Genomic DNA, 19939 nt, shown 5'->3' on the forward strand with positions numbered 1-19939 from the left:
CAACGCTGCCTCTGCAGAGCGCTTCTATTCAAGGTTGAATAAAAGATTTATATCTCGATGATCTAGTTTCTGCTGAACTTTAACTGAACACCGGGGTGCCTTTAAAGATACAGCCTTCCCCTCTTCCACTGGGGGTTTGGTAGTTTTTTTTTCGAGGCACGAAGCGAGCCGTGAAGGGAAAGGCTCCCCTTGATCCCCTTCCCTGCCTGCTGGCACCCCGCATACCAAGGCGGTTATGCACCGTCTGCTGTGGTCCTCCGGCCCCGGGATCCTGGTGTGCAGTCAGCTCCCTCTTCCCGTCACAGTCGCAGCTTCCTCTGCTTCAACAGACGAACTGACTAAAGCCACTGACGGAAGCTTGCTAACCGCAAGTGCTGGGTTTCGGGTTAGCTCTTTTCTAGGTAAAGTTGGAAAAGTCCCTCTCTGTAAAGCAAATATCATTAAATCTCAGACATGGGGGCGATGCTGACCGTCCACGATTGGAAATTTGAAAAAGAGGAAGCGGCGCTACATGATGCAGATGCAGTTCATTCTGAGAAGCGCCCGCTTCTCCCTGCTTCTGCCGAAGAGTTTATTCTAAGAAAGGTTTCTGAGGCAACCTCGGCACGAGCCCGGCCAAGAGATGCATTAGCTCCGCTCCTCGGGCAGGGACTGGGGCTCGCCCTCGCCTCCGGCCGCCCCAAGGAAGTCACCACTCCTCTTCTGGGTCTCCATTTATTTTATTCAGCTACCCCCGCGCCTAATATTTATGGGGTGCCGAAGGGCTAATTCAATGCTCATCAAAATAAATCCCTATAGCCTGCCACTGGAAAGCTGCCCAGCAGCCATCACTTAGTAGGGGAAGGTGGCAGCAGCAAATTTCAGTTTCTGTCATGTTAAAAATGTACCCATACAGCTAATAAACAGCTTTATGAAGCGCTTTGAAAATTATTTTTTTTTTGTTTGTGGCGAGATGAAACTCCTCTTGGTTCTTTCTTGTGCTTCCTGGAAAAAGCCCCATGTCAGGTTCTCTCTTTTCTGCAAAGGGCTCACCATCACTTCTTCCACACCAGGCTGCAACTTCTCCCCTCTCCATGAAAAACAGCACTCGACGATGTCCCCCCTCCACACTACGAGTATTTGCAAATCCCCACATGCACCACGTCTTTAAACAGGAGGCTGATGCGAGAAGGTTAACGGTATGAAAATCTCCTTTTTCACTGTTGCCACAGATTAAATACCTAAGTGGCTTAACACTGGTGCAGAGCAGGAAACCTGGAAGACAGACACCACTTCCAAAGGTGGCAGATGACCGTGTCCCTATCCGCAATGACACCCCTGCACATCTCCATGACAGCTCTGCTGCAGGCGACTCATTTGAGCCCAGCGCTGTGCTCACCAGCGGTGAAGTTACCCCACCAAGCATCACCCAGCTTGATGGGACTGGGGCGGATGGGAAGCCCCAGAGGCCATCTCCTTACTCTGGCAGAAGGGACAGTGCCACCTCTCCGCAGCAACCTACTTCTGGCTGTTTGGATCTACATTTCAAGTAGGACGTGTTACACCACGATCAGTTGGGCAGGACAAAACAATTAAGCATGCAAAGGCTGAACAAACAGCTGCTGGTGGCGATGGCTGCAGTCACCCACCTACTCTTGCACAACGCATCCGGCACGACCCGGGCAGCCTGCGGAGCACCCTGTGGCACGGGGTCACGGGCTCCCGGCACCGCCGGGCTGGAGGAGGTGGCAACGATGACTCAGGGGACGGCCACCTCCGCCCCAGCCCACCTCCTCGGCACACACAGCCTCACGGGGCTTTTTTGTCCTGGCCAGCGTTGCAGACTGAGGGCTTTATTTCCCCCAGTGTGTCACCCTCGATGGTTTCCAGTTGGAAACCTTCCCCCTTCCTCCCAGGCGCGTGCTGGCAGTGCCCCAGCAGCAAGGACATGGTGCCCGCCCTGCAAGCTGCTCTGGGATCCACCTGAATCCCGACACCTTGTGCAAACCATTACACAGAACTGGGCTGAAGCCCTTGCTTCTGTTTTCCTCCACCCAGGTCCTTTTTCTGCCACACACTCAGCCAAAGTGAAACCTTTGACTCGTCAGTGGGGATGCTAACCCGGTATTGCCAGCACGGATGCCTGCCCAGGTGGTTTATCAGGGAAAACCAAGAACTCAGCCACGTAAGGTTAATGCCAGCAACAGGAGGTTTTTTCTGCAGCACGCTGCAGGGCACGCCAGCTTGCACACCCCCCGGAGGGAAGAGCATACTAACGCCGCGTGGGGAAGATGAGGTTGACCAACCATTTCTCCCCATGCAGCTTCTGGTCTGTGCCTTAACGGCGGTTTCACGGGTGGAACAAGTTGCTTTGCTATCTAAATGCAAAGCTCGGGACCCTGTGCCTATGACACAGTGTTTCCAGCAGCCAAGGGCTTTCTGCCAAACGCACCTCTTGGCACTTCTACGCCTTGCTATTATTTATTGTTTAACCCTGTAATTACATTGGCTAACTCTGGTAAGGTACCTCAAGATGCAGCTTGTTGGGGAGATACCACCGAATTAAGCACTATCAGCTCCAGGTCAGATCCTGACCTCCTCAGCCCTCCTCCTCTCCCGGCGTGGACCCAGCGTCATCGCGTCCGGCAGCCCTGCAACCCTCGTCTCCTCATCGATAACCGAGCAACTGCACGCAAGTTATCTGTACGGGCTGGCTCTCCTCTGCATCTGTGATTGGTTTGGTAAGTACCGATACGACAAATCTTTCCTATTTGATTTTGCCCCAAAGTACAGGATTTCCAGGCACAAATTACATATGAATGCAACTAAGTTTCTAATATTTTCTCAGACTATCATTTCAGCTGTATACACGTCTTTCACCAATACTGGAATCGTTAAGCCCGTTTCAAAATGCTTCGGGTTTGAAGCATCATGGCCTGCTACTTGTTAATCCTATAGGTGCTGCAGTTCAAATCCAGTCTCGGCCATTATATCCGACGTAGAGCCTGGGGACGCAGGAACCCTTCAAAGCCATCATCACGTGAGCCTCGTGCAGGTTGTGAGTAACACCGTCCTGCTGAGTTTCAGAGCACAGCGACAATCGTGGCTGGGGGTTTAACTCCTTAGGAGAGGTTTCAAGTCGAACTTGCACTTCTGGAAGAAGGTAATTTTAAATGCCTGACACTGATGAAACCTTGTCTTTGCTTACTAGGAGGCTACCTCTTGGCAGATGTCACAGGACACTCCAAACAGTAATAAGCAATACTTTCCAATTATGGTGTAGCGCATAGTTCAAGATAAAAAGAAAACAAGCCCCATAATATATTTAAATCTCCAGTTTTGCGCAAAGAGGTTAATTAGGGCACAACAGGAAATCTTTAGCCTTCATTTCCATTCCGAGTTCCTTTAAGGATATCTGCACCATCCCTGCTATTTATAAATGGTTCATTTTCAAATGACAACACAACCCAGTTGAAGGTTCAGGACTCAGCGCTCTCGATCTGGACATGTGAGCTTGGGCAATCCCTCACACCTCTCTACCTCGCTTTTGTAATAGAGGTTAACGACATGTATCCGGCTTGGTGCAATGCTAGATTAAAAAATCTATGGAAACTGCAGTGCTCGTTAGGAAGCTTTGCGCTAAAAACTCTTCCAGACAAGCCTTTATTTTTTAATAGGCACATCTGCGTGCATAAAATCACTCTGAGCCATGCGGCTCTTACGCACGCCGATCAAACGTTGCTGTGAAGGTGTACATGCAAATCCCCGTGGTAGGGCACGCAGGAGTTGTGTATGCAAATATTTGTCCATGCAAGTGACAGCACACTGCAGCTGCATGCACACAAAACCAAAGCGTGCATGTGGTTTTCTATGCATCGAGCTTCAGAGTAAGAATTTTTACATATTATAAATGCCTGCAAACAGCTGTTTGTAGCAGACCTTTGCCAAGACTCAGGCGACAGCTGTACAGATGGGGCTGCTGCTAGCGAGGCTGCCCCAGTAACTGCAGGCAAATGCAGAAAACTTAAGAAGAAATTCTCAAGACAGGATGGGTAGATAAGACATTTAAATGAACTAATCTGGAGGGAGTTGCACCGAGTTCACATTAGTCATTTGGGTGTGGATGTCAATGTCTGGCCAACACGATAAGTGGATCCCCCACCTCCTACACCCGTGGTATTATTCAGACATCACCTGATCTTCCCCGGTGACTACAAAGCCACAGAGCAGCTGAACCGTGTGCCTTCGGTCCTGGGAAACACAGGAGGCACTGGACTACCAGCGCTGCAGCACCATTAGCATACTTTCCAGATCAACACTTTTCAAAAGACATTGATCCATCTGGAAGCCTCACTATCTTAAGTGCACATCTGCAGCGATTTAGCCAGATGAACACAAGTTGGGTCATCAGCAGGGCTTTATAAACACCATGAATTAAAGACCATCTCTAGTACCACTCGGTGTTTTTCACATCCTAGAGTACTGTCTGTGCTATTAAAGAGGTATTAGGAGGTGGCTCAAGAATGCATTTCGAAGGTGAGCTGCTTCATGCCAAGCTTCTGTTTGCCATCCCCTGAAATCCATGAGGTTATCAACCTCGGCAGCGCCGGTAAGGACTTCAGGACAGCGGATGAGTCACGGCAGCAGCTCGGGTGTGTAGGCAAGCTCAGCTTCTACATCAAACAGAACCAGCAATCCCATTTCCCCCCTTGCATTGCTCTAGCAATTCCCAGCAAAGATCCTTAAGATATCCCAAGTTTTACATCATATACCACAGCGGGCACACGCTCGCTTTACTGATGAAAGTGAATATTGTCCCTATTTACAGGGGAAAAAGCTGGCGATGAATTCCAGGCCTCCTATCAAAAGCCTGGACTTGTAGCTACAAGACCACTGCAGCCCGGCTTCCCACGCAGCAGCACACAGACACACCGGGCTCCGCCAGCACGGGGAACGAACCAAACCTATCTGAGACTGCAAGCACCAACAGACCCATGTTTGTATCAGGAAAATGTTATGGAAGTCAGAGTTACAGATCAGTACTGTCACTACACTGTATTAGATTTTATTTCGTCAGATCACTGTTTTTTTTTCATTGTTATTTTGATCAGGCTTACAGCGTTCAAAATACTTCTCAACCTTAAACTCTGCTCCCAAGTTTAACTGTTGACTCCCTTCTGCATGCTGCGTTTTAACTTAATGAGCTTCTATCCATGAAGAAATATAAAATTCACTAAAGAACTGTGGTTAATCATTGATTTTCAAGGCTACAATTTCTTTTTATGCTGGGTCAGATTCCTGCAGGGTACAAGATGAATTCCATGGGCAAGATTCAGCTCTGCCATACCCAGTACAGTGGATATCCTCAAAATTGCTTTTCTACACACATTATTTTTAGACAAGAAAACATCAAAATTCAAGATCACTCTTAAAGCTTCTGAATATTCACTAACTGGCATAAGTGAAATTGTCCAGGATTCTTTTGGTACCACAGTGCTTAAAATATCTTTAAAGCACTGTATGCAACTCGCAAACTGATGGTGGATATAATTTTAGTGTCCTAATTTTTTTTTTTTTTGGGGGGTGCATGTGTTTGTTTTTAATGTTCTGTGGTGTTGGAACAACCCACAAATACTAAATGGCAGAGGCAATTTTTTTTTTTTTTTAAACTATTGCCAAAAGGCAGAAATCCCTGAGTTTTCTAAAGATACTCTGTTGGGAGTCAGAGCAAAGGTGAAGCGTATTTGAGGTGTATTCTGTCATCACAGTATGATTTGGAACACAATATGCTTCCTACCCTCAACTACTAAAAATGGGTATAAATTGCAGTTGAACAATGGTACCGCGTAACAGCCCATGGAAAAGACATGGCCCATCTTTGCCATTATCGAAGATGTTAGAGTGCCACCTTCAGTCTGAAAACGTGGGGAGAAAACCCCTTTTAAACCTCACCATGACATAAGCAGGCTTTCCAGGAGAACCTGGTAGATGCAGGCGTTAAGCAACCACAGGTTCCCATTTGCCCTCTGTACCAATACAAAATAACCCATCACCTCCAACAAGTGAATCTCAGTCTTTGGAACCACTGATGTATTTAAGGCTTTCCTTTTGCCTGTCCTTCTAGATTCACGGGACGAAGACAGAAGGCTTGAATAAAAGATGAACCATGCCCCAAGTTACTCCTAGATAACACCGTAGGCAGAAAAAAGGATTTCTGACTCTTACAGAAGTATTTAAAACAGGTCTGGTAGAGAAAGATATTAATCGTGTTTTACACTCAGATCTCCTAGGGCACAAAAGAATGTTTTTAATGCTCAAGGATAATGGAAAGAAATTGCTTCTGACTTTCAGAGTAAGCTGAGCCAGGTCAGTCCTAACGAATACGTCGACTGCAAAATGCTGCTGAGCACTACGGTGTCCAGGCAGCAGCCGCCTGAGCTGTCGCGGTCACGCCTGTGCTGGGTGGTGGCAGACCACTGATGTGCAAAGCAAATTCACTTCCTATTCCGCAGCTCGGAGGGTTACACCACGCTTTCAACAGCATCACAGGGAGACCTTGCTCTTAGTTCTCAACTTAAAACCGGCTCATCAAATGCAAAAAACCACCAACTACAAGACATACTCCAAACCTCCCCTTAGAGCATACAGTTATATAAAATTGCATCTGCATGAGACACTTAGTCTATGCATAATTTATCCATACTCCCGTTCAACACGTAGTGATTAGCCCTTGCTGACACTTCTATGAATGGGAAATCTGATAAAAGTTCTCCGTTTTTTGCATTTATTGCAAACATATTCAGTGACTAGGTTTTTTGTTCTTATCCAATTTGAACTGCTAATCTGAAGTAATAATTTGTTAATAAAATTGTTTGTTAATCGAAACTCTTTTTTTAAAACTAGTTTTAACACAACACAAAATCGCCGTTTACAAGCAGAAACATTAACATTTTAAAGAGTACAGTGCCTCCCCCTGAAGTAATGCTTGCTGCAGCGGGATAAATAAAGGGAGCAATATAAGCAGTCAGACTAGAAAGCAGCAGTGATGTACTTCGTTATCTCACTGTGCTAATCCTCTATCAGGTGACTGCTCACAAGATTTCCTTAAGCCCTCATTACAGAGGCAGAAATCCAGAACTAGGACATACACTTTAGTGACCCCAAAGTAACATGTTTAACCTCTAAGAGGTCTTGGTGGGATTTACATGCTGACCGGGCCACGACAAATTGCCCACTTAAAGGTAAGTTGTACCTCTGCAGCAAAAAAGTTATAAGACAAATAAGAAAAGTATTCTGCTACTTATTTATCTGAAGGCAAATAAAGAAATAACTAATTGAAATGTTGTAAATCAGAGACAGCTTTTACTAACCAGCCAGAAGACACACAAATTAGTAATTGGGGTTTAGGATCTAATTCCAGGAGCTCTGAACCTGCAAGCTTGGCAGAGGCGAGGCTTTTCATTCTCTCATTAAAAGGCCTTACAACTGAGTAGGTACTAATTTTGTTGGTGTTTTTTTTTTACAATAATAAGCTAAAATCATATAACAACAAATCCTACAAGTCAGTTTAAGACATTTATGCTGGGACAGTTTATAACCTGTTTGTTATATTTCAGACACTTCAACCAGCTTGAAAATACTCTCCCTTAAACATTAGTTTTCAAAACAGAATAGCTTCTCTTCTCCCGATTTAAAACCAGGGAAACTCCCTAGCTGCCACCTCCTTCAGCATACACACGGGAGGGTTTCCGAGGTTTGCAGACAAAAATCACCATCTGACTGCGGGGTTGCAGCACGCGTCGGCTCCCACGGCTGCCCCGGCCGGCACCACTCATTTGCGGCACACTGCCACGGGCTGCCATCAACGCGGCGGCTTTTATCGGGTTGTCTCACCAAGTACATCTAAGTATACCATCTTTAAAAGACGCTTCTAAAAGGAAAGGCATGGGATTAAGCCTCTTATTGCAGAAAGTCAAACTCCAAGTTTTTGCTTATAAAATAAATAAATTAGAGAGTCCTGTATTTACCAAATATGGCAGTAGATTGGTCCAATCTAGGGGGGAAAAAAAAGAAAAAGCAAAACTCCCAAACTCACCTTGATCATTTCTGCCACGTAGCTTTCTGGTCCTGTATATTCTGTTGAATCTTTTACTTTCACTAACACAATAAAGCACAAATAATGCCACATATTGTGCTCTTCTTTAATGTGCTCTTCAAATGTGACTGTCTTGTTATCAAACTTATCTCTTTCCAAACCTACAAGAGTGACACATATATAACCTTTAGTATTTACAAACTGGTACTAAGAAAATGAGCTCTAAGAACAAAACTTGTTTCTACAGTCTGCTGCACTTCTTAACAGTCACAATCATTCCTAAATGAACACCGAAAACAGGGATAAACTCTCTAACGAACACTCACAATGTAGTGAGAAGAGGAAAGAAGGCGTAACACGTACTGCTCACGCTTATACGTAACAGAAAACTTTTGATTAAAAAAAGGTAGCTACCTTGTATACAATCAGTTTGTTGGATTTGGTAACGCATCTCTTATTTTTAGGCAAAGTGATACCAAAAGCAACATTTGCTTTGCAGCAAACGTCCAAAGGTTCCTTCTGTCAGTCGGTCCGTTATCCAACTTCTGCATGACAATGTCATTTAACCACACCGGCCTCAAAGGCTCGGCAGCTTAATTCCCAATCTACGGATGGGAAAAACTTTCACAGGCGCTACTCAACACTCTGCAGCCTTGGAAAAAAATGACTGTTTATAACATTCCAAAAGGAAACTATTCTTTGAAGCACAGGAGAAACAGAAACTAAAGATTTGAGGAAAAACAGTATACTGAGCATACATTCCCCATCTTTTCCCGCTGCCAAGCTCCTATGGACATGGTACCCAAGAATATCAACTAGCTGAGGGATGCAAGGTAGGAACGGCCAGTAATTCAAGACTCCTGCTTCCTGTGAGTTTGCAGCTCTCTCTGACAGAGTAACCCCTTATTCTGAAGTATGGTTCTACACTTACCACAAATAAAGCAAGTAGTTTTTAAAATTTCTTCTTTCTTCTGTTTTTCACTCCTTAAATCAGCAAAAGTGTCAATGATCACACCAAAAATCAGGTTAAGGACAATAATGATGACCATGAAGAAGAATAACAGATCATATATCACTCTAGCAGCAAAGAGAGGTTCCTGCAAGATACATATTTTAATAATTAACAACCCAAATATGTGCAACATCTAAGGCTTACCATGCCTTTCTCAGTTCAGCAACAAAGTATGCTGCCCCACAGCACCTCCCTTGAACAGTCTCCATTTCTGATGCTCTCCAGTGCTAACTTACAACTCAAAAACATCAAGTGAAACTAAACTGTAAGATTACTGAAAGAAAAGCCAACATTACTCAGCTACCAGTATGTCATCTCTACAGAGTTGCTCTTTCAGTTTACTGTGTCCAAGGCTGTCGTCTTCCCTCTCACACACACTGAAATTTGTTCTCTCCTCACCCCTGCCCTGCAAGCCCATCCAAATTATATCCTTACATTAATCTGCTTCTATATCAATGTAGTATCCGTGTTGACCATAAAGTCTTTTACTGGAATTTAGTATTATTCATTTCATTTATGCTAACAACCATGTATGTGGACATTAAGTTGGACTTCCCAGTACCCATCTCATATTTATTGCAGGCCTGAATACCCAAATACCTATCCCCCATTTTCAGAATCATCCTGCCAGTTGGGTGCCAAACTTCTATTAAGAATTATGTAACTTTTAAACCATTGTAAGCTGAAAATAAGGCTAAATATTAGAAAACACTTTGAAATTGTAGATAATACAGAAAAGCTTTTACTCAGACTGCTCCTTTGGCCCCTAACATGGTTTTGGGGAATGACAGCCTCAGCCAAACGGGCACAAACAGCTACAGCAGCAGCTACACGGGCAGCTTTGGGTATTATGAAAAATTCCTGCCGCTTTGGTTGGTCCTCGCTCTCTGACGATGGTTCCAAACAACATCCTTCCTCCCTTCCTTCCCCGAGTCCCAGCTCCAACCCATCTTGATCCCTGTCCTCTCACCCATTCCCTGTTTTACACATCTTACCATTCCCTAGGGATGCTCCCCACAGAAACTCATGCCGTTAGCGTGGTATCAGCTACCACCGTGTTGTCATTCTGCTACCTCATGTTACTCTTTTGCTAGCTTGTACTTATTTCTTCAGATCCTGAACTCCCCAAAGCACAGACTGTTGGCTACCCCATTTCTGTTCTTTTGGGCCCCATTCCAGACAGCCCTCAAGCTAAAAAAGCCCTAAAAAAAAAGAAAAGGATGGGTACAAGCTTGTTTGAACTGGCTGCTGTTTAATCTGACAGCACAGGGATTTAACTATATTACACCAAGTGTGGTCCCTTCTAGTCGCCATGTACCCTACATCTGTTTAAAGGCAGTGTATACACATTTTCCCCAGCCCTACACGGTTATCACTCTTCCGCCCCCATTCAGTGATAATTTACCTCTTTGGATGGTTTCCTGAGCACATCACCTACTCCACCCCCACTCCTCAGCCCATGACTCAGTACAGTAACAATGCACATCAGTAACGTCTCGCACGTATGCTCTTTATTCTCTTCCTCCATTTCTTCAGCAATCAGTTCTATTAACACAGCAAGCAAAGACACGTTTCAAAGGCAAGAAGATCAGTTTTAAGTGATTCTCTCCATCCTTTGCTCTCTCTCCCCTTTTCAAAACCTGTCAAATTTCCAGTGTTGCAAATCTCCGTGGCTCTTGCACAGAGCCGCCCATCGCAGCGGGTCTCTGCTCTGGCTCCAGTCTGCCCTCCTCTCCCCACCAGCAGAGTCTTCTTTTGTGCTTGAACTGCTGTCTTTGACTTGGTTAAATATCTCTTTCCATTTCCGTTAGCATGCATAGCTCAGATCACCAGATGCCTGTTTATACAGAATTGTAGCTTTTTGACAGCTCAGAGGACAAAGTGTTGCCTCTTACACTCTCCCTTGGTGCCTAACAGATTGCACAGCCTTTGGGCTGCACTCAAAATGGCAACTTCGACTCGTATTTTTCAAATGGCTAAAATATCACTGCTTATGGAAACAGCATTTTACGAAAAAAGTAACACACTTTTTTTGACCCTCTCTTCATTTGGCTGAAGCCTCCAGCTTCACTGTTTCAATTGCAGAACTGCTAGAATTAATTATCTAATCTCATATACCCTCCCTGTACTCATTAAAAGTCTCATGACTTTCACTTCATCATAAAAATGCTCATGAGCGGATCCCACCTTCCCATGGACAGCCTTAGAAAGGCCCAAATTCCCATACAATCCAGAAAGAGCCAAAACCCAAGATGGTAGAGAAGTGGCCAAAGATTTGGGCATCATTAATATCCCTGGCCACATAAGACCCTGTATCACATTGATTATTTATGATATACAACCATCTCTGGAGTTTTCCTTTCTGCAGCCAGAACGTATAACGACAAAGCGGCACACTCCTCCAAGAGCTGAATAAAGCAGCTGTTCTTGTATCAATGATGAATCTTAATTTATCAAAGAGGACACTTGAGCAAAACAGAGCCATCTCCTCTTGCGAGCATGGGCTCGTGGCCATTATTGACCTTTGAAACATTTGACCATATAAGAGCTCCACTTCTAAGAGAAATAGTGATGTTCTGTCTGGCTCTCACAGCCAGCATCATAAATCTCTGAGAAGTAAATTACATTTTCTAGAAAATAAAACTGAAATATTTCAATACCCAACCTGAGGCTGGCGATTATGCTACAAGTAAAATCTCACACGCACTTTTTTGATCTCAAAACCCCCCAAACCTACCCTGTCTACTTAATCCATTGAGTACTTCCTGCCATGATATTAAAAAGTTTCCTTAGTTAGCTAGATAGAATAATGCTGACAGTAAATGATGTTCTGCTCCATATTTCATGAGGTATTATCCTCTGAGATCACATCTAATAGCCTAATGTTTTAAAATAATAAACTTTGCAAAGAGGTAAACTGCATCACTTCCTTCTCAAATTGATGTAGAAAATTAAAGAGTATGACAGTGTTTTATCAAAGTATGGTTTAGTTCTAAGTTGTTACTTCATGTAACAAATGTTATTTATGCTGCTGGCCTAAATTAATCCTATTTCAAGTTAGATAGTCTCATGATAGCTTTGTTCCCAAATGTATTAAATAGGATTTTTTAAGAAATTATGGGTTTTTTTAAGTTAAGGTGCTTAACTAGACAAAGCGTGAAAACTGAGGATGTGAGTTATGAACTCAACAGCAGATACTTACGGTCTGAAGGAACGATTGAAGAACAGTTTTCACTGCTACCTGCTTTGCATACATCTGAATAGAGAAACTCTCCAGTCATGGTCTCCCCTGGTTCTGTGCGATCTAAAAACAGAAGGTGATGAATCAAATGGACAGTTTAATGTTTTGCACGTTTTACAAGATTACTTCTCAGATATTAAGGTACCCCATCATATTCAGGGTGCAGTTACTAACGCAGATTTAGAATAGTATATTAACCTAGAGTTTAGAAGGGCACAGTACTTTCCGATTTACACATTCAATGATACTACATTCAAACATAAAATTCTTCCTATTTCTATGTATTAAAGACCAAAGTTCTGCATTTATTTTGCATCAGCTCCAAAGCTGACAGAGTAATTGAAATTGCTCCAAAAATACTATGTTCTAGTGAATAGCGAATTTTCAAGGTGTCTTGAAAACTTGCCTTTCAATGCCTTGCAAGTATCAAAACAAACCTAATGCCACATCATAATAAGTCTCTGGCATTTCTCCAGCTGCATGGAAACATGAAATAACAGGGTCAGTGAGGTTTGGGTCTCTCAGGATTGGCAGTAGAATTAGAAAAAGTAGTGGGAATGTCAAATAATACTTGTCTGAATAGCTCAAGTGTCAGAGAAAAAAACAGAGACAGAACAAGACAAAACCCAAAACCTCTCCTCTAACAAATTTCATTTCTGTGCATCCCACCCACTGAGTTAGTTGCTTGATGCTGCAGGGTGCAAAAAAAACCCCCGAATTTTAACGTACAATAAGCAACCTAAGGTCAGCACAAAGAAGTCTGCTATAGAGTTTAAACTGTAGCAAGTATTTGAGGGAGGTTAATACAATCTATAAAAAACCTGACAAAACCAGAGTTAGAGAAACCTCAGCTTCACAGGAGCATCTCTTTGATGCCCTTTGATGCCCTTCATTTATATTCACTCTGTTACTTCAGATAAAATATTAATTTTTGTTATGCTGAAACAAAGCCTCACCATTAAAAGCCGGTATAAGCATTCAATACCTGGCAAATCGAGGCAGAACTGAATTCTCCCTGTGCAGTGCCCTCACCACGATGGCCTACCTAAAGTCTGCTTGTAATTAAACTGGGGGAGGGAGTAGGTGTAGCTGAATTAAATATTCTCAACTGTTTTAGCAAACAGTGAGGGGAGAAATCTCAACTGTGTGCAGAAGAGCCTAAGTGCTATCTCCAGGGGCTCCTCCTCCCCATCCCTCTTTATGCTGCAGCAGATTGCAGCGTTTTGTAAAAATACTGGGGTATCCATTTGCCCCAATCAGTTGTTGGTTTTGTGGGGGTTTTTTTGTTTTGTTTTTTTTTTTGCTTTTTTTTTTGGTTTTTTTTTTTTTTTTTTAGATTTTATTTTCTATTTAAATAGTGTCTTTTGTGAGAAAGGAATTGTCAAACTGGTGAGATAATTGATGTGTCTTGCAAAAGGTAGAAGACACTCAGCATGCCCCAGGGAACAAAAGCCCATTACTTTCTTCAACACAAACTGTCGAAATGAGTCGTCCATACCAACCTGGCAGTAACGTTTCATTGGGGAGCTTGTCTACTTCTAGGATAAAGTCATCTTTGAAGAAGAGGTATCCCACTATGGAGAACAGGTAGACCAAGATGAGAGCGAGAACAGCAGTCAGGATGATGGAACGCCCATTGCGAGTGACGCTCTTGATGACGTTCAGTAAAGTCTCCTCTCGGTACACCAAGTCAAAGAGCTGGGGACAACGAACAAAAGCAAAGGCTGTTTCTCACATGTACTACCAATACCACTGGTGGTAGCATGTAAACAATACCAATCGGATGTTTTAAAGAGCATTTAAAGCACTTTTTTGGCACCTTTTTATAGTTATTTGAAATTTAACATATTAGCAAAGAAAAACACAGCAGGAGGCGAGGGAGATGGGGTCCCTCACCCCCACTGTACCCATCTTGTGCCATGCACTTTGAAGCACGAAGAATGGAGGCAGCTGTACCCTCCTCTTCATCTGCACTTCACGGACCTCAGTCCTGAGCAGCACCTTGGAAAGAAGTCCCTGCCTGCTGTGAGGGCAGGTATTCTTGCTTCAGTGCTAGACATACACAGTGCGCGCATTAAACGTAAAGCTGCTAATACATACTGTGGTATCTTTTTTGTAGTATTATCTGCCCCATCACAGTCTCAAAATAGCTCATTTCAAAATGCAATTAGCTATTTCCTTTAAGTCTTACTTTATTGAGTGTATAATTAAATGAGCAAAATTTTTTGCCCAAATTCTTTGTTTAAATTTCTTCACAAATGTTTCCTTCATTTTTCACTCCTCTGGGTCTGTGACAATTCACCAGCAGAGCCCAGGCAGGTTGCTGGCTATGCTGGTTGACAATGAGAGAACAGGTATTTGTTAAATTGGACCTACATGAGTACAGAAAATAACCAAGTCAGGTACCAGAGGATGTAGCAAGCATCAAAGGGACAAAAATAGAGTGTTCTGAATGGGATTTAAGGTTTGCTTTAAAAGTGACACATTATCTCCACCAACACTAGATATACTCCTTCAGTGCTTATTCTTAGAAGTATTGTGCTATGAAAGATGAATTCCACCTCAAACAGAAAAAACATGTACGCCAGGCATCCCTGTCAGTCGTGTGAGGTTTGGAGTCTAGCTGCAGCTAAGGAGACACTCCGAAGTTAACCAACTGCTCAAAAAGCATGGACACTATGTTATAGTTATTGACAAAAACAGAGTACACCATCTTAAAGACTGCGCACCGCTTACTCATAGCATGGTAACTCCGAAAGGGCCTACTGTTCAGCTAACATTTCTATGGCTAGATTTTTCCATGATTTATTTTTTTTTTTTCCCTCATGTAAGAGCTTATATGACCTTAAGAAGGCTTAAACCTTCACCAGGTATTGATATTTCTTACAGTCAAGACATTTTAGATTGTTTTTTTACCTTGGATGTCAGAGCAGGGTCACAAGCAATCCATCTAACCTAGAAAACTTACGCCTTAGAAGTCTGAGAAGAGGACTAACACACACAGGGAAATGCTAAATACCTTCATTGCAACTGCACACACATTTACTGTAACGAGCAATTTTAACTAAATTTAACCTTAAACTTGTCTTGTATAATATACTTGAGAAGAACAAAGAAGTCTCCGCTTGACTGTACAAATTGGGAAAAGGAGATGTGGTAGCAGTCCCGTAGCCTCCCACCGTAATTTCTCCCAAGCAAAATCTCCAGCGCACAGTTCCCAAGAGTGCCTGCCTGTACAACTGTTTCCCAGTAGCAAAACAGAAAGCAAGAGGTGTACGACACAGCTAGATATGCCTGAGATGAGACTTTACAAACACACAGACAGAAAACCATTCTGAGGTCGAAGCGAATACATACCAACAAACTATAAAAGAATTCATGTACGAAGAGCCCCAGAGCGCAAATCAGAAGGTACAGCAGGTGATAAAGAAACTCTACATCCATGATCATTGCCTTGTATCCTCTAGTGAAGGTTCCACAGTTACCCACAAAACTCATCAGAAAAATGATTTTATTACAAACCTAAGGAAAGATTAACCATGAATTAGTTACAACATGTGGCTTTCAGGAAAAAAAAGGTAATTTTCAAAGCTGGAGATAACTTTGCTCCATGATATCAACAACTGTGCTGGATTGTCTGTTACACGACAGCGTTTTACACGTCAGTCAAAACCTGCTTTCTGTTGTGTTTTCTGCATAGCTAAGACAGTGAGCCAAAACTAAAACTGCACATGTCCAATAAAACGTGTGCACTGACTCCTCTCTCCAGCTTGTTTTCGAAGGGCATCAAGAGTAAGATTTAAAAAAGAAACTGAAAACATTCCCTGGTATGAGAGGTAAACCTTCCTAAAAAAAAAAAAACCCAAACCCCCCAAAAAAACAAAAAACAAACCCCTAAACCTTCCTAAAAAAAAAACCCAACCCCCCCAAAAAAAACCAAAAAACAAACCCACAAAACCAAAGCCCAAACAACCCACCCCTGTTCTAAGCGTGGCACTTTCTGCAGTCAAACTACTCTCTAGCCTTCAGCAACCCTTAAGTCTCTGAAACATCCTCTATTGCTTGCTAATAAGCAAGTGCTCCAGATTCCCTCAGCAATTCACTCTTGGATCATCCAGCCAGCAATCGTCCTGTGTGGCACCAGCCACCAACGCCAAAGGAAAACTGCCTTCAACTTACCTGCTACAATTACCACTAACAACAACCACCCTCGCAATGCACCTCTGACTCTGTAGTACACGGCCCTCGGTGACGTATTTCGAAGACAAGGAGTGCTATTAAATGATGCACTTGAAAGCTGGGCATTTTGTAATAAAGGCAAGGACTTTGAGAAGACGCATCTTTGCACAGCTCCTGCTGACTCAGTCAGAAAGAAACCCTTTTGGCTTAGCTGCCACAAGAGACCACAAGTATCCGGGTTTGAGTGTTAATGAAGTTCTCTGGTGGCTCAGCTTACATGCTCAGTCCACACATTACTGTAGCAAAACGGGCTGGTGTCAGCTTTTGGCTGGCAGGTAGACTGCAGACAGACATTTGGGAAATGCATTGTGTAGTGAATCTTACACAACTCCAAAAATACTGTAGCTTAGTCACTGAACAGGAGATGGGTTTGAGCGAATAACTGTGTACTTTAGGGTCACAGAGACTTCTTGGCATTTCTAGCTGGGGTGGGAGCTGTTTCTAGATCGTGGCAAAACTGAGCAAAACCGTAGCGGTCTCCAGCCTGGGGAACCAGGATGAAATGAAGAACAGCAGAGCACTTCTGCTAGAAACAGTCCAAAGAGGGAATTACTCCCCCTACCAGCTCCACCACAACGTCCCAGGCTATTTTTGCCTGACATCTTCACGAGCAGGTAAGAAAACCTTACATAAGATGCAAGAGAACTTCAAAAAAAGCCCACTCGATACTTACGTTGAATGCACCCAGAAGAAATAAAGTAGGTTGTAAACCAACTGAAAATATTAGTCGCAATATTGTAGAAGCGATTAAGGCTCGGATGCCGTGGGGCTTAGGAAGAGCTATAACGATGGCCAGAGATATCAGCATAGCTGTCCACAGCAAGCCTGACAAGTGGGGCTCCAGTGTACCTAGGGAGGAGAGTTAAAAACAAACCCCATTTCAAGAGTTCGTATAACCAGACAAACCAAACCCAAAATAACCAAATAAATGCCATTTTATCTTAGCTTTGGCGGAGCACCATTAAGCCTCGTGTTCAGACACTACTGATTTTGAAGCGGTAAGTGGAACATCTGAGCCCAATGCCTTCAGCAGATTTTAATTACAAACTTGTTACTAAAGCATTATGTAAATGATAAGCACCAGTATTATAGGATTCCTCCTTTTAGTGTTCATGACTTATACACCTTGAATGCTGAAAAGGAGAGGCATTTTGCTAACACGTTCTGTAGAGGCAGTGAATGGGTAGGTGAAGACAGACAACATACTCCTCCAGGTCCAGATTCACAGCAGATTCTCTATTATGCTTTTGGTCAAAAACCTCGTACCAGTTTTTGTCATCTCTTGCTATTTCTGGTTCTATTTAGCCTGTCCCATGAGGCTGTCTGCTTACATAACATCAAGCCTGTGTTACTAAAAATACACCTTTCTGAAAGAGCCGTAAAAAATACTCAGCCGAAAATACCTCTTACCCTGGGTTTATGCAGAACAGAAAAGACATCTCCTTTCTTAAAACACACATTAAAAAAAAAAAGTTTTTTTTTCAAGCAACTGGTTCCTCAACAGACAGAAAGGCAAGATCCCCCAAATTTCAGAGCACTCTGCAGCCCTTCTGCAAGTGCGTACTCAGAGGACTGTTGTGTCTTATTGGCAAGATGCTCACCGAGGGCTTTTTCCTCCCCGCGCCCAAGTTCAGGAGGCTTAGGAAATACTACTCTCATCTGACTACCACGAGCAGCCATTTAATTTTTTTCCAAATCACTGAAGATTAATAAAGACAGCAGAGGATAGATGGAAATTAAAACTTAATAAGCATAAAGTTAAACAGATGTTTCCGCTGTCTGAAGGGAGTTTGGGATCCCAGAGCTGTCAAACAGCAAAAGGTGCAGAGCTCAAAACAGAGTCACCCGAGTGGGAATGACAAACAGCACAGAGAGGGGAGAGAGGAAAAAAGGTACAGAAGCTTATTTAGGAATGACTTGGGAATTGCCACAAGAGGCAGATCCTGAAGGATGCTGCCTGCACCTGCACAGGTGTCTGAACATCCCAGCTATTGCAAAGCCACCCACGGCACATGAATATATTTGCTTTCGCAAGTTCTCAGCAGTCCCCAGCAGGCTTGCAAAAATAACCAGAGTTAATGAAGTCCTCAACCGTTGCCTGTAACACCCACCCTGGAACGGAAAGGCCCGACGCCACAGGCTGCTCCCCAGCACGAGGAGTGCAGTGCCATGACAGAAACAGAGCTTAGCGGGACCCGGCTCAGGCAAGTACCCGCAGGAAAGCGTGGGGCTCAGGGCACAGCCTCATCTCCCCTTCTGGGGACGGACAGAGACTGGGAGCAGACTGGGAGCAGTGTCTTTGCTCTTGGCAAACGAAGGTCACCGAGCCAGCAGTCGCTCGACATCAACTGTCTGCACCTCACCTAACGTCAAAGCGCTTGCTGCGAGCACGTGGAGTCCATTGCACAACCACTGGCAGGAGGAGCATGTAACTGGTAGGAAGCCTTCCCCATCTTGGGAATTCTCACCATTCCAGTACCAAATTCCAGGCATCCAGTTTTGTTTCTGCTCCTCAAGTCAGAAGTCTTACAGCTTCTGCTACAGTCAGATGCTAATCAGCTGCTCAGTTCACCGTGTCTGAGCAATTCAAGACACTGACAACTTCCCCCAAATGGTCTGTTTTGAAAAGTCTTTTTTCTTTTAAAGTTAAATATAAAATACACATGTATTTATTTATTTTTCATTTTTGACTGTAACTAGTAGAGGGAGAGATTTGTTCAAAATGTTACCTGATCAATAAAGTATTTGAAATATGCAGGGTGGGGCATCTTCAAAATGCCAAATGAACCCCCTAGTCTTGCAACTTGTAATCTCAATGAACTTGTTTAATTACCAGCTTTCCTAGCAGCCATAAATACAGACTTTTAAATTTTAACTTGTGATCTTTGAAACTAGATACAGAAAATTCAGTTGCTCTTTGTGCTTGTTAAAACCTTTCAACCAACTGCTGGCTGGAACGGGATCCGGGCAGCCCCGTGGTCTGTTGTCATGGGGTGCGACGCAGGGGTACAGCAGCCGAAACCACAGCCTGGTGTTGCAGACAGTAACTATACTCTTGCCCCTCTCAGGAACACCAAATTTTGGTCTAAAATACCCTGTACCTTCTCACAGGCTTTATTGGGATGCAGAACCCCTAAACGCAAGTTTTCCATGCCCACTGCCTTTACCCCACTGCTACTAAACACTGCTTGGACAAAACTATGGCACTCCTCAATCTAAATTAACTGGTGAGCTGCAAAAAGGGTGAAGAGGCTTTTATGCTGCACACACAGAGCTCGGCTGATAATTTTGTTACGTTCAGGCTACTGTTGTCTTCGAGCTGCACTGTCTTTGGATCCTGTATTAGGAATGAACATGAGAAAGATGCAGAGGA

At 43.6% G+C, this 19939-nt stretch overlaps 1 protein-coding gene across 4 annotated transcripts in view; it reads right to left on the bottom strand.

The window, feature by feature from the left end:
* Positions 1-19939, bottom strand: part of ITPR1 (inositol 1,4,5-trisphosphate receptor, type 1) — a 165107-nt gene that overhangs the window by 9443 nt on the left and 135725 nt on the right. For 3 of the 4 annotated variants that reach the window (XM_009697707.1, XM_009697704.1, XM_009697706.1), the window contains 7 exons: positions 17240-17415; positions 15685-15849; positions 13830-14025; positions 12289-12381; positions 10492-10631; positions 9006-9171; positions 8075-8235 (listed from right to left, as the gene is read on the bottom strand). In XM_009697707.1, coding sequence (XP_009696009.1) covers positions 8075-8235; positions 9006-9171; positions 10492-10631; positions 12289-12381; positions 13830-14025; positions 15685-15849; positions 17240-17415 — 1097 coding nt within the window. Of the gene's footprint in view, positions 1-8074; positions 8236-9005; positions 9172-10491; positions 10632-12288; positions 12391-13829; positions 14026-15684; positions 15850-17239; positions 17416-19939 lie in introns of all 4 variants that reach the window. The other variant, XM_009697705.1, reaches the window with a different exon arrangement.

Source organism: Cariama cristata, unplaced genomic scaffold, assembly GCF_000690535.1.
Source record: "Cariama cristata isolate BGI_N322 unplaced genomic scaffold, ASM69053v1 scaffold2973, whole genome shotgun sequence".
In the NCBI taxonomy this organism is placed as follows: Eukaryota; Metazoa; Chordata; class Aves; order Cariamiformes; family Cariamidae; genus Cariama; species Cariama cristata.